Genomic DNA, 15,820 nt, shown 5'->3' on the forward strand with positions numbered 1-15,820 from the left:
TGGCTTCATCGAGGATCATTGCATTAAAATTCAATTCAAATCTAATTCCGTTGATCCTTTTCTCCTCCCTTACTTGGTCAAGACCTTTTGTTTGAAGTTTCACCTTAAATCCTTGACCTTGTTTGGGTCAACTTGGTTTCTTTGTGGTCCCACGCCCTTGTCACTCTAATTTCACGAGGATCACCTTAGTAATCCTTTATCATAGGAATCTTAGATCGGGGCATCCCTTATCAAGGAATATCCCTCATCCCTAGGTCTAGGCTTACTCTAAAGCCTTTCATGGAGAGCCCTACATCTTGCTCCTTAAGCAAGTAATCCCTCTATCATTTGAGTCTCTCTTTTGAATAGGCTCTTGAAATCACTTCCTCTCCATCATTGATTTATTATTCTTAGTGATTTCCCTCGTACCGAGACTCCTCCAATCATTGAAAGTCCATAAAGAGCAGGGAGTTTTAGCTGAGGTGACTGTGGGCTATTGCTCCATTGTTGCCATTTGACCTAGTAGTCGATCTTTAGGAACCCCTCCTAGGACCCTTGCTAAATTGAGCAGTAACAAAACCCTTTCAAAATGAGTACACCAGGAAATCGAAGCTAGAAGACGAGACCCAGAAGCAGTTAAGGAAAAAGAAGCTTTGTTTTAGTTGTCAAGAGCCTTGGGCACCAGGACATAAATGTACAGGGAAGGACAAACTTGGCAAGGCACACTACATTGAGTCTACTCAAATAGTGACAGCGATGAGGAGGATGAGGAGTCAGGGAGGGACAGACACAGGAACAGGTATATCTAACACTAAGTGAGGAGTTATCTCAGGTTGGGGCTAAAGGCCCTGTTATGGCATCCATGTCAGGACTTCCCAAGTACGATGTATTCAGAGTCAAGGGGGTCATGTTGGGACAGAAGGTGACAATGTGTTGATGGTGGGGCATCCCACAACTTTATAGATGTAGCAATGGTGGATCGGAGGGAGATTCCAACAAAGGAGTTTGATGGATTCACAATGGTCATACCGAGTGGTCATCAAATGGAGTGCACTAGATGGATGCCCAAACTAAAAATAACCTTGGGGAACTACACATTGATAGATGACTTCTTTGTGGTGGGCATATCAGATACCAATGTGGTACTCGATATTCAATGGCTTTACTGTATCGAGAGATACATTACTGATCAAAGGAGAATGGAGATGGAATTTACCGATCATGACAGCGAGAAGGTAGTTTTGCGGGCCATGCATCAATATCCACCCGAGATAGTATCATGTTAGAGTATGGAGGCAATGTTGTGGCATGGGGGCATAGAATGGGTAGCAGAGTGCTACATTTCTGACAAAAGACATATGGAACCACCTCAACAGTATCCAAATAACATTCAAGTATTACTCCGTAAACATAAAAAAGTCTTTGCTGACATTCCTCCAAGTTGGCCTCCTGACAGAGGATTTGAGCATGTCACAGAGTTGGAAGAGGGGGTGCAAGCTGTCATAATCAGCCCTTACCGTCATCCCAAGGTTTATAAGGACGAAATTAAAAAGGCTATCAAGAAACTACTAAGATTGGGCCACATTCACCTAGTTTTAGTCCCTTTGCTTCTCTGGTGGTGATGGCCAAGAAAAAGGATGGCACCTTGAGGATGTGCATTGATTACCGGACACACAATAAAAGAACAATAAAAAATTGGCACCCCATTCCAAGGATTTATGAGTTGATGGATGAATTGAGGTGAGAAAAGTATTTTTCGAAGATAGATCTTTGCTCAGACCACCATCAGATCCAAGTTTGGGAGCAGGATATCCCAAAAACTACTTTTAAGTGCTACTATGGGCACTATGAGTTTCTGGTTATGCCATTTGGGTTAACATTCTAGTCTTGCATGAACCATGTGTTCAACAAACAATTGCGGAAGTATTTGTTGGTTTTCTTTGACGATATTCTCGTCTACAACAAAACTTGGGAGGATCACCTCAAGCATTTGGACGAAGTGTTGGAAATTTTGGAGGAACAAGAGTTCTATGCAAAAGAGTCCAAGTGCGAGCTAGGTATGACTGAGATGCTCTATTTAGGGCATGTGATCGAGGTAAACAGGATTCAAGTGCACCAAGAGAAGGTTGGGGCAATCATTGAGTGGCCTAACCCAAAGAATGTGACTGAACTGAAGAGCTTCTTAGGTCTTTGCACATATTACAAGAAGTTTGTTAAGGGGTTCTCACAGCTGACAACACATATTACAAACCTCACAAAGCAAGGAGCTTTCAATTGGTTTGATAAGGCACAAGAAACCTTTGAGAGAATGAAGTTGGTAATGAGTTCATGCGCTATGTTGGCACTACCAAACTTCACCCAGCCATTCGTGCTTGAGTGCGAAGCTTCGAGGACAGAGATAGGAGCATTGTTAATGCAAAATCACCACCCCAATGTGCTTGGGAGCCATAAACTCAAGGATTATGAGCGGCACTACACTGTATATGGTAAAGAGATGTTGACCATTATGCATGCACTGGCAAAGTTTAGGCAGTACTTAGTAGGGAACAAATTTAAAGTGAAGATTGATCATAATAGCTTATGGTTCCTCATGGAATAGAAGGAATTGAGCGATAGGCAGCAAAAGTGGATTAGCAAACTGTAGGCATACGATTTTGAGATAAAGTATGTGAAGGGCAAGAACACTCTAGTAGCAGATGCCCTTTCCAGAATGTCATCCACCCTCTCTCTTATGGAGATTATTGGTGACTGGAAATCCCTCCACAAATTTGCTTTCAAGATCCTTCATGGGTTGATTCAAGATGACAGGTATCGTGTCATTGATGACATTATTTACTATAAAAACCAGATCTACCTGAACCGGAGTCTCAACTCAAGGAGAAAATCATGCGGCCAACACACAGCTCGCCCCTAGCAGGGCACCAAAGGTACTTGAAGACCTATAAACAGATCAAGGAGAGGTTCATGTGGAAGGGCTTCAAGACAAATGTATTGAGGTTTGTGAGAGAATGCAACGCTTGCCAACAAAACAAAACAAAGCATACTCATCCAGTAGGTTTGTTTCAGTGGTTTACCATTCCAGAACAAAAATGGGGAGCATTTCCATGGATTTCATCATGAGATTGCCCCAGGTGCAAGGGAAGGATTGTATTTATGTGGTGGTGGACAGGCTCACGAAGTTTGCACGCTTCTTCGCTATACCTTCCAAATATTTAGCAACACTGTTAATTTTTCACTGCTCTGCTATATCAATTACTTTAGCACAACTAATTCTAAAATAAGCAATCTTTTAAACAATAATTAATTATTCCACTAATCAACAATAATTGAAGATAGAACAGTAAATGCAATGACAATAAGAGACAATCAAGAGCATCAACAAGAGACACCAATTTGGTCAAAGACCAGGGAAAAACCCCACAAGGGGGAAAACCCTTTGAAATTCTTCTTCTATTAGATTGTCTTCAAATGTTCAGCAGAGAGTACAATGAGCCAAATTCAATAATAAGAGTCAAAGTCAAATCCTTGACTTGATCAACAAATCAACCAACCAAAAATCAATATGCCAATGATGAAATAGTCAACTTTGGTCAACTGTCAAAATCTGCAATTCTGTCCAAGTCAACAGCAGTCAAGGTGTGCCCAAACCAGTCAAAGTCAACAGTCATATCTGTCCTCCAAGAGTTCGGTCAACAGCTCATAAACTCGCCCTCAAATGCTGGTCAAAGGCAGCCCAAAACAATCAAAGAAAGTCCAGTCAAACTCGGTAAAATGAGAGAGATTTCCTGCAGTCAAAGTCTGCAATTTATCCCTGTGGTCAGCCCAAGTCAAAGTGCCAAGATCACCTCAGTTTCTGTGCCAAAAGATGTGGCCTAGTCAGACACATACCCCAGAAAAATCGAACCAAGAAGATGCCAAAGGCCTAAGTTTTCCATCTTTCTTCTTCATGGACAAAACTGGTGTTCCCCATTGAGACAAAATAGATGAAATGTACCATTTCTCTAGCAATCCTTGCAACTGCATTTTCAGCTCCATTGATGTTGGGATACTCATTCTATAAGAAGCCCTCAATATTGGTGCAAAATCAACTGAGAAATCAATACTTCTCATTGGAGGTAACTCCAGTATCTCGAGATTTGCACCCTTGTCCTCTGCTAATTCCCATACATGGGATGCATACAACTAACAACCCCTTTCTAAAACACTTCTATTATAAGGCTAAAATTTGCATGCTAGAGAATGCCTTTGGAATACCTCTTATAGTTATCGAGTTTCCATCTCCATGAATGCAATCAAAGGTCTTGTTGTAGGAATCAAGCTTAATACAATGTGCTTCCAAACAATCCATAACAATGAGGACATCATAAGAACCAAGTGGCAAAATGTTCAAATATATCCATTCTTAGAGTCCATTCAACCCTAGTGGACATCTCTCCATTTCATTGACTTTTTTCTAGGTTCCCATGACTCATTCCACAATTTTAGGTGCAACATATCAGTGACTAGATCCTAGATCAATAAAAATGGAAAGAAATTGCTCGACAATCTTACCTATAACCTATTTATTGATGATATTGATGGAAATCTTCTAGGGCAACATAGATCTTAGGAATAGTCATTGCTACATCATCAACAGCCGTAGCCTGTTGAACATTATTAACATTCCTAGTGTTCCTCTTTTAATCTGAAGTTTGGAACAATTTCTGAGTAAATGATCTTCTCCACATCCCCAATGTTCAGTTAAACTCCACTCTGTGCAAGTTGAGTCTTCTGATTTTTATAATGGGGAGGCTTCAACCCTTTCTTTCTCAAGTCAAGCTTCTCCTTCTTCTTTTCCTTCCATGCCTTGTCAATCTCAGTCTTGTTTTTACTCTATTCATAACAGTATTTAGCTTTTCTAGTTGCCTAATCCAGAGTTTCAGATTCATCAATATCAATCCTATCTCTATAGGATTGAACACATCCACTTAGGAGATGTTGGATCTTTACCCGGTCATCCTAGATGTATTTGACATATCTCAACAACTCCAAGCTTTATTCACATATTCATCTATGGTCACCTATCCTAGCTTTAGCTTACGAAACTCTTTGATTTACCATCATAGTTTCTATCAGAGAGATACTTTTGCTAAACACATTTCTTGAACTATTTCCAGACAATTTTCCTCACTGATTCTTTTGATTTGTCTGAGATGTTCCCATCAAATTGATACTTTTCCATTTAAATTGAATATCACAACTTAGGCCTTCAGGTTCATAGAGCAATCATGGACTTGGATATACTTCCACATCGCAAGAAGCCAAGATCTCACCATCTAAAGTAGGTTGTCTTGCTTTCCAGAATTCTCACTATAAGCTATCTTCGAAAAGCCTCCTTCTCCTCTGCCTTTGAAAAGATCTCAAATTACTCAATGTGCCTTCAAAGGAAGATGATTCACTGTCAGAGGGCTGTATTGGCATATAAATCCCATCACTAGAGGTCTTACCTATAGTGCTTCGGGACCCCTTGCAAGAACAGCATCTAGAGATGTGCCTACTCCTACCAACATTGTTTGAGTTCTGTGCATGATGCATTTGCCTCTGTATATCTATCAAGTATTACTTCATGGCAGCATTCCACCAGTTCTATTCTTGTTGATCCATGATTAATCTCTCATTATCAACTCTACAACTTTGAAGCTCTACCCTCAGGCTTCTCATGGCCTCTGCAATATCTCGAGGGATCTCATGATCCCTTGGTCCAGTGGAATCAGTCCCTATATTTCTCCCATTTAGATTTTCACCTATGATATCTACCTATAAGCATTCGGTGCATCTTCCATGTTGGCAGTTTGCTCAATCCCCAAGACTAAGACTCTGTAACTTTTAATGGGTAGCAAGCACAATGCACATGAACAACCCTATTGGCTCAATCAATGGCAGACTGGCAGTAAAACATCATTCTAGAAATTTTGCTCATTCATGAGTTTACACCCATACTAGATCAACATTGTAACTAGATGTCATCACGCTATCATTTTCATTTCTAGCCCATAACATCCCTAGTGTGGACCGTGGTAATATGAACATTGAAGATATCAGTCCACATACCTATGAAAGAATCTGATCAAGAATCTATCTTGATCTGTGCTCACTACTTAGGAAAGGAGTGGTAACATGCTTACAGAGTGCACAACTCTTGCACAGTCCTCTCTCCTTGATCTTGAAGTCCAACGATCCCTGCACTATCTACTTAAAGAGAGACAGTGCTCCATAATGCATGTGAACAAATTGCTTGTGCAATAACTCACACAAACTGTCACTTTCAATTATATTATTTAAGTTCTCCTATCTTTTTTTCCAACTACACGCCAAAATTCCCATATGAATTTAACTGCCCCATGAGAAATGAATTTGGTAGCCTAACAAAACTTTACCAGTGTAAGATTTGCATCCCAATTTGTAATAACATAGGAATTCTACAAGCACTCAAACATTTGGCAGTCAAAGAGGTCAATGTGCTGAGATATATAACAAACAAATTAAAACAATACTAGGCATTTTTTAGTGTAAGGTCGAGAAGCTCAAATTTGGAGCACAAATCCAACTGCCATGAAACTCGATACTACATTGAAGAAATATAGAATTCCTTAATTATCACGTTTGTAGAGATCTCGAACATACGTACAACAAATCTAAAGAACACTGGGATTACTTGATTACTTGATGTTGCCAATAAATCTAAACCGGAAAAGAACAAGAAAAAGTCTGCAACTGATTGGGACTGCTTTAGAAACTACAAAGTAGTGACATAAATATTGATAGATGAAAAATGAGGGAACTTAATATATGCTAATCCAATATTGTCTCGCAGACCTCAAGCTGCCTATAAAACAGGATACATATATAAATCAATACTCACATGGACAATTCATAACTTACTACGTCTTTTAGCTGTACCTCTAAGTTACCACCACCCATGAGAACTTACACCCGGAATCTGAGATTATTCCTTCATCTGTAAGCTGAGCTGAGGAGGTCGTATTGTTTTCTCCATGCAAAAGCATTGAGACACGAGGATTTCAATCTTTAATTCTTCCAAAGCTCCCAAAGCATTGAGACACGAGGATTTCAATCTTTAATTCTTCCAAAGCTCCCGAGATTATATTGTAGCTTCACATCTTCGCCTTTGCTAACAATCACGACATGGACTTCGTCTGGTCAATAGGAAGTGGCAAATGGCAAGATATTGAAATGCTTTTCACAGAAGAACTAAAAAAAAAAAAAAATTTACATGGAGTGTCTCTTATAGGCTATAATTACCAGCATTGCAACAAGGACCTATGTCAACTTGGAAATTCTACCCTCAAAAGCAAATCTCCATGTCCGTAATTTCCAAGTTTCTTTTACAGGACTATTGATAAAAAAAATTGTAAGCAGACAACGTAACCTCCCCAGCCATGGTGAGAAGGTGGTGACCTAAAAGAAAGCATTCCCTGAGATTAACCCGCTTAAAATCAAAACCAAAGATCATTTCCATTACATCCTAATAATTTATAACTGCCGCTGATGGAACTCGGTAAGGTGGGCTACCTTTACGTGCTCATTTAGCGAGCAATATTAGGGCTAATTTTTGTTCAGTCGAGTCGAGGCAATGTAAACCCATCTGCCAAATAAACTGGTCATGAATATTAAGGCTTGAATGTTATCTGATATGAAATTGGAGAAAACCAGCACTACAAAAATCTTCCACACAAAACAAATTAAAACCAAAGTCACAAACTCTGCATTATTAACTGCTGGATAGACAGGCTCAGAAATAATCTATGTCAGACTCAAATCCTCACTGAAAATCCCTGAAATAAGCTATGCAACATGTCAAACGATGTTCACTCTGAGAAAACCATAAATACCAGATCCTAAAATCCAGCCTATTATGCATGCAGCCTAGGCGGGGTGCAAAACCCACTTTGCAGAAGAAAGTGCCCATGCAGAATATGCATCCTGCACAGCTTCTGTTCCCTAGAAAAAAAATATATTTATTATGGCAAGTTCAATAGGAAACAAAACAAAACTAATCACAGAAACAATGGCATGAAGTGCACACGTATGTCATACTAACAGAGCAAGAAGGAAGTGGTTGATAATGAAAACCAAAGAACCTGGAAACCGAAACTTGTTACAGTAGTAGCCTCGGAACAAACGTATTGAAAAAAGAAATCATCAATAATATAAATCATAATAACATTTGTTAAGCTGGGTAAACTGGAAAAGTTGGGGTGTTGCTCATCCCAATCAAGGTTCCAATTCCAATTCCCTCAAATATAAAAGTAAATCTTGTAACAGAAGGACTCTTTTCTTTTTAATATTATAACATACCATAGACATGCAATCTACTAACCTCTGTCTGTATGTATCTACATTTAGACCAACGTTTGGTTGCATCGAGCCATAGACCACACGTTTCAATGTATTCTAGAACAACAAGAGAATACATAAGTCTGTTGGGACCTGGTGTGAACTGCAGCCCAAGACCACCATTTTCCCTTGGAATCTGCTCGACTAGCTAAACAGTGGGATGATAATGTCATGCTCGTAACAAACATGTGGAAGGTTCCGTCACAGGCGTCTACGAAGAGATTTTCATGAAACTTTCAAACTAACCGACTGAAAGACATGATATTATTATTATTCTTTGTTAATAATGAAATAAATAAAGCTATTTCTTTTCTCTTTTATGGTGATCTAAACGGTAACAATTAAGTTCGATTCGGATTCCAAAGATTCAGATTAACTTCGATTATGCGCGCATATATATAAAACATAAATCACTATCCATAAACACATGTAAGAATTTTAATTAATAAATATAAAATATATATACATAATATATACATTAAATTATGGTAATTTAGTTGACATAGTTTTTGTTTAGCACTATTACATTGGATCTGGATTTGAATTTTTCAATAAATTCAAATAAAAACATCCATTAATAAATATAAAATATATAAAAATAATTTAATTACAACAAATTAATTCAATTTAATTAGGATGGGTTAAAGAGAATGTTATTATCTTCTAATCAATTGAATTTAGCTTGTGAACTAATCAATTGAATTTCGAAATTAGTTTGCGAATTATTAAGGAGGGTTTAATCAACTAACCAAAAGCATATATAGAGGTCAATATTTCTTGGAGAGTCAAAATTCTTATTGCTTAATTAAAGACTAATTCTCATCAAGTATTTTGTGAAACAAGGTATTGGAAAAGGCCAAAGGAAGTGTGGGAGGAAAGAGTATGCACTTTTTTTTGTTAAAAGTGGAAACAGAAAAACATTTTATTTTTATTTAGCGAAAAACTGGAAGCATACATTTATTTTGAAGCTTCACAGAATACATCAAACAGATAAAAAAACAATCTATTCCTAAGCTATCTTTACCCTCATACGCGTTAAAATGATTTTATTTTTTTTTAATTAAATTAAGCCCAAGAGGATTTAAACCTTACACGAGCGACACAGTGCGGGCCGAGAGGAAATTGTGTTTCTACTTTTAATCTGACGACCGAGAGTTTACCAGCAGGGTTGGGCCATTGGCCAAGTTTACACCCAAGGGTTTTCTTTAAACGCGGTGGTGAAGGAGGCAAGTGGAGGGTTTACTTACACGCAGCGATGGAGAAATGCACGAATTTAAACCCGCAGGTCCGCCCTTTTATTTAGGCGCGGTCTAACTATGTTACGTTTGGGTGGTTGCGCTCAAAAGTGGGAAATTTAAGCCCGCAGGTCGGCCCTTTTATTCAGGCGCAGTGTGCAGTTTCTTTATTTTTTTATTGGGTTAGAATTCCGTCATTTAAAAAAAAAAAAATCTAAGAATGCCACTTTTTGAACCACAATTGGCTTTTGAAGGCATAAAAATGAATTCAGATCAGGTAGATGGCACTCTATTCACTGGTCTGAAAAACCTTTGGTTACTCATGTAGAGAACACTCAGATCTTTCAGTGTTCTGAAAAAACCGTTTAAGACACTCAAATCAGATCATGTAGATGGCCCTGAAAAATTCAGATCATGTAGATGGCACTGAAAATTTTTTGGGGCACTCAGATTACATCATGTAGAAAGAGTTTTTAGGGCACTCAGATGATAAGATGATATAGATATAGAACTCAAACTTACCATTAAGATGATATAGATATAGAACTCAAACTTACCATTCAGTGTTCTAGAAAACTTTTAGGACAATCAGATCATATAGCTCAAACTTACCATTCAATATTTTGAAAAACCCCTTGAAACACTTAAATCATATATATTACAGAGTTCAAACTTTATCATTCCAAAAACTTTAAACAAAATCATCTAAAAATATGGGAAAAAATTAAAAATTTATTCAATTGGTCAAATTAAAAAATAAAAACTAATCAAACCTCAATTTTTTCGATTAAATTCATCGTCAAGTTCAAAATTGTTAGATTTGTCTGTGAGGTTCAGCAAACCTGAACCGAATTTCCAACCTGAAGATTCAAGTTAACAAAACCCTGTGAATGAGATTGTGATATAATGTGAATGGACAAATTCTTCAAACTGCATCAACACAGTCATTCATCTGAGTTTTATGATGTAAGTTCTATGTATGGTGGAGTGATATCCGCAAGGTTTTTTTCCAAGTCTGAATCATCCTAAATCATTGAACATTTAATCAAATCTCCAAATCGATGGTAATTGTGATTCATTGATCACCAAACTCTAGCAATCGGAACTGCGATTTTCCATATCACCCGATTCCAACAACCAGAGGGACGTTTTTGCCATGGGATGAGATAGGGCTCCAGAGACATTTTCATATTGGCACCTAGTGGGGGGCAGCTTACCTAAGTGTCTGGGACGCGTTTCATACATTTAGGGCCAAGTACAAGTCCTAAACAAATTTGGCAAAACCCTAGTTTTGATGTCTCAGTTGAAAGATTGCTTCGATGTGGCCTGCCCCAATGACGTCGTCGCTGAAAGATTGCTTCCATGTGGTCCTCCCCATTTAAGGATGATGAGGCTGGATGCAAGTCTAGCCTATCACCCCTCAGACCTGGTAAATCAGTCCACTCTGCAGTGCAGCCCATGGGCCATTTTCTCCAACCATTTCCAACCAAAATTACTAATAATTAAACTACTGGGGTGTGACTTCCTGTAGCTAATAGTCGCTTTAGACTATTTTAAGATTCATCAATTTCCAGAAAATAAAATTAGCTTCTCTGAAATTGAAAATATTGAATTTTATGCCCATATTGCAAACCCCGATATTCGGCGGACAGAACACAGGTGTGAAATAAAGCCGATGCATCTACTCGCAATTATTCATTCCTAGCACAATTTATCCATTGCTTGCTCTCCCCTCCAAAATAATTAAGTATAATTGTCTGTCAAAAGAGAAAAGTAATGGAATGAATCCACAAAATGTTGAGTGAACATGGCAGTTGCATAACGGATGAATCAAGGATTCGAACCCCTTTCGATTCAAGTTTTCATATTACAACATATTACATAGTATACATAGAAGAAGGGGCATGGAGCCGATATCGAACCCTAGCGGCCAGCCTGATTAAGATCAGGCTTGTTCGCAATAAATAACGATGTCAAGAGAGTCCCCAGATAAATAAAATAGTGATGCCGTTAAAATTTCTTGCGGGCATTGGAGATCCGGAGCTTGACCGGAATTGGCCGGCCCTTTCCGGAGCCACCACAGGAGGAGCAAGGCTTCATACCGGTATGGCCACATGTAGCGCAGCCCTCGTCGCCATCGGACCAGCGCTTGCAGATACAGGGAACCCTCCTGGAGCCATTGCAGGTGGGGCATCGGGGCATGGGCATGGCCCCTCCTCCCATCATACTCTTCTTGTGATCTGCTTCCTCCATGAGGGATTTGAACATCCATGCTCCAGCTATCATTCCTATCCCTGATGCCACCTGCGACGCCATTACAGCCGGAGACATGGTGCTTCTTCCGCACTTCTCTGCCTCTCCAACCCCAAACGTAAATGCTTCCCGTTCCTTGCAAACAATCGGCGACTGCAATAATAATATAACCCTGAAAGCCGTTCCCAATTTATAGTGCAACCAGTCAAAGGGGAAACTTTCCTGATATTTTGGGAACGTGATCTTTTGTAAATTGTTACATCATAGATAGTTTTCCCCAGTCGAAGACGTGGGGCGTCGAATTTATTTTCGGCCATGATTTTCACGAGTTAAAAATATATATATAATTTGTTGAAATAAACAGCGCCGCTCACTCATGTTAAGGGGGGATTTTGTCCTCTCAGGAATCACCAAAGAATGTGAAGGTTGGATTAGCTGTTGCCACGGAATGAATCTGATTCTAGAAAGGTTTCTTTGATGACACGTAAGGGACTAGTGTGAGGACTGACTACAAGTCAAGTAACAACATATCACCGCTTTCGTGACTCCACAGATTTTGCAACACTTGTAGTTGTAAAGGACACGCTTTCTCGCTTACTCTTCTCCATTTTGTAGCTTTTCATTTCGATAGACAGGTATCTACGAGGTTACTTCTGATTGTGAGGAACAACGTGGCATGCTCACGGTTCAAGTGGTATGTTTTTTAAATAAATTAATTTTCATGTTAGATATTAATAAGTGGCTCCACATATATGCATTTATTTTTCAACTTCTAACTTTTAGGATGATTGGATGAGTCACATATTTATATATATTTAGGATTATTAGATGAGTCATTTTTCAATTTATGTGTGCAATAAGGGTGAGAAGATTTTGAATAGGTGGTTGTTTTACTTGGGTGATGAATTTAATGTATTGAAAAAATTAAGGGAAATGCGATTCGAGTAAAATTGAGGGTATAACGTGAATTTATTTTTTATCTACTGAAAAAACTCTTAAAAATTATATTTTGGAAATTTAATTTCAGTGTATAATTATATTTTGGAAATTTAATTTCAGTGTGTATGTAAGCTATTTTGGAAATTTAATTTTAGTGTGTATAATTATATTTTGGAAATTTAATTTCAGTGTGTATAATTATATTTTGGAAATTTAATTTCAGTGTGTATGCAAGCTATTGCCTGTCTAGAGTGAAATCGGATACAAGAGTTAATATCTATGGTCATGCAGGTACATAAATACAGTTTGTCCAAGAAAAAGCCTTCAACTCGAACATCTAAACAAAAAAATAAAGAGAATCATGAATTATAATAATCATGAAGATTCATTTTTTTCCCTTTCTTCCTATGCACTTCCTGCCAGGTACCACCAAAAGAGTATGTTGGAATAACAACCAAATCTAAAATATGTTTTGTAAGAGCTTGATCTTTATCTAGTTCAAATTCATGTGCTCTTTTGGTTCTCATCATTCCATCAGAAAATGTTGCCTCTGAACTAGAGATACCTTTCTGCGTTCGATCATCGTCTTGTCCAAAATGGCTTGGCTGTTGGGAATCTTGCATATTTAGAGGTTCCTTGGTTTCTTGAAAAAGGGAATCTTCCTCAATTTCCTCCAACTTTGTATTAACATATTGTTGTCATCCTTTGTTATTTCTTATTGGCCCCCTTTTCTTCTTCGATGATTTTTTGTTTAGTGGGCATGAATCTTGTCGGTGACCTATTTGGAAACAAGTTCGACGTCTAAACATTGTGTTTTCATAGTCTAGACTTTGTATGCACTGAAAAGTTCATTTTTTTAATAAAATGTTATCAAGAAGGCCTTTGCTCAGATCAATTTCTAGACAAATACAAGCAAAGGTGAAGAACCCCTATTGTATTTGTTCATCATCAATTTTTTTAAAAGTTCCCAAAGTAAATTCCCTATATCAATCAACACCTGATGGTGCCAAAAGGACAACATGAGGTTTGGAAGCCTCACCCACATCAACATTCTAAAAACCACCATCGAGGATCAAATTCCAGAAACCATCTAGTCATAAAAAGGCTAGCTCGTCCCCAAAACCAGGGACCATCATCCAACACTTTCTGGAGCTCAACTTTTATTTCAAATTGGACAATAAAAAAACCTTTTGAACAAAGAAAAAATTCTAAATTTTTTGTTTAGGAGTTGTAGATCTAATAATGTAAAGCATCCGCTTTGGGCCAAAATCCATTGAATCTACAGATTAAGGCATACAAGTGGAGAACTAGAAAAAAAAATCAGTTACATGTTGATTCTAGATATCCAAACCAGGCCTTTCTTTAGCCTTCTCCACTATATAAGGTCTTGGAAAAGAATAAATTTGCTCATGTGGCAAAAACCTTTTTCCTTTCACTGTGTCCTTGAATGATGGGGCTTTTGTCTGAGGCCGTGAAGCCTTTTCTCTTGTCGCATCTCCATGAAGCCTCAAGAGAGTGAAGATTGTTGAATCTTTAATGATTTTATACTCCTATAAAGATTTGAAATCTTGTAGTTGCTTTCCTTCAAAAACTAAACTTTGTTGAGCAACAGGGATCCCAAAACGGACTTCTATTTCAAGTTTTAATTCAAATCAATATTCAGAATCAACAACCCACAACGAAGTCGAAACCCTAGATAAGGGTTTAACAAAAATTTGGAAGTTTATACCCTAGAAAGTTCAAAAAGAAACTGCCCCACAGGAAAGTCGCACATAGGGCCCCAACAGTCCCAATCACTAGCTGGATCTTCCCATTTCGTTATTGAATCAACCATACTAACATTATCAAAAAAAAATATGCCACATTACTTCGAGATTCGAGAGATTCCTCTTGCTTCGACCTTCCAACACAACCCTAAGACATATGGAGTCGGCGCAACAATCATGAACTCAACATGTAGGAAAATGAAACATGACCCTTAGGGATCAAAAATGAGACCAATCCCTCCTTCATCCTGAAAACAAGCCATCCAGACCCGAAGTAGTAGCGGTGATGACAACCTTGCTTGTGGACGCTAGGGTTCCTTTTGACAGAGTCAGTTTTCTCAACTATTTGGAGATAATAGAGTCAAATTATGTTTTTGAGCTCCAAGTTTTAACAACCCATGATTTTTCCCAATCGTATTCTTATGTAATATAGTTTATTTAAAAGCGTGAAGACTACTTTTATAATTTGTTTTTGGGATGTAAATGATCATGGAATAAAATAGTTTCAATGACAAGACAAAGTTATATATATAAGCTTTGGATTTATCAAGTGTCGATATGGATCAAATCTCTAGAGGTTCAAATCTACAAAACCATTGATGCACATCAATAATAATGAATGTGAGAAAGTAGCACTTGAATTTCCTCATACAATTTTGTTTTGGAAAAAAAGAGAAAAAGACCAATATAGTATGCTTTCTTATAAACATAAGTTTATTATAACTTGAGTTAGTGTAATGGTTAAAATCATGTGTTTCATGTAAGAAGTCACTAGTGCAAATTTGGATATATTTTGTATTGGTGCTAATATAACATTTAATTACATTTAAATTAAATATATAGGGGATAGATGAAGAACTACTTTAGGTCATCATTATAGCGATTAAGAATCCCTGTTTCACATTAAAAGATTATAATTAAATTTAGAGGGAATAAAGTATGCACACTTCTATAAATTTTTACAATTAAATGATTGAGTGAAAAATATATCTTATCCCATAAATAAAAGGTAAAATTAAAATTATCTTCTTACAAATAAAAATTAAAATAAAAAATTAATATTTAATTTAATTATAACATTAAAATTAAATTATATAAAAAAAATATCTTTGCTCACTATTTTAAAATTAGAATTAGAATTTGCTTTCATTCCATATTATTACTTAAAAAATAATAATAATTTTATAATGCATTAGTATGGATAAGAGAGTTTAATTTGATTTAATAATGCCAATTTATTATTCCATATTA

General features: G+C 37.4%; 1 protein-coding gene across 1 annotated transcript; it reads right to left on the minus strand.

Annotated features, from left to right (window-relative positions):
* Positions 1-11,408: 11,408 nt before the first annotated feature.
* Positions 11,409-12,135, minus strand: LOC149221847 (uncharacterized). Its single transcript, XM_089385251.1, has one exon. It carries the CDS (start codon positions 11,940-11,942, stop codon positions 11,622-11,624), a length of 321 nt encoding a protein of 106 aa, XP_089241377.1. The 5' UTR covers positions 11,943-12,135; the 3' UTR covers positions 11,409-11,621.
* Positions 12,136-15,820: the final 3,685 nt, after the last annotated feature.

Source organism: Pinus tabuliformis, chromosome Q, assembly GCF_031772625.1.
Source record: "Pinus tabuliformis cultivar Carrire ecotype Pingquan chromosome Q, CPIR1, whole genome shotgun sequence".
Lineage (NCBI taxonomy): Eukaryota > Viridiplantae > Streptophyta > Pinopsida > Pinales > Pinaceae > Pinus > Pinus tabuliformis.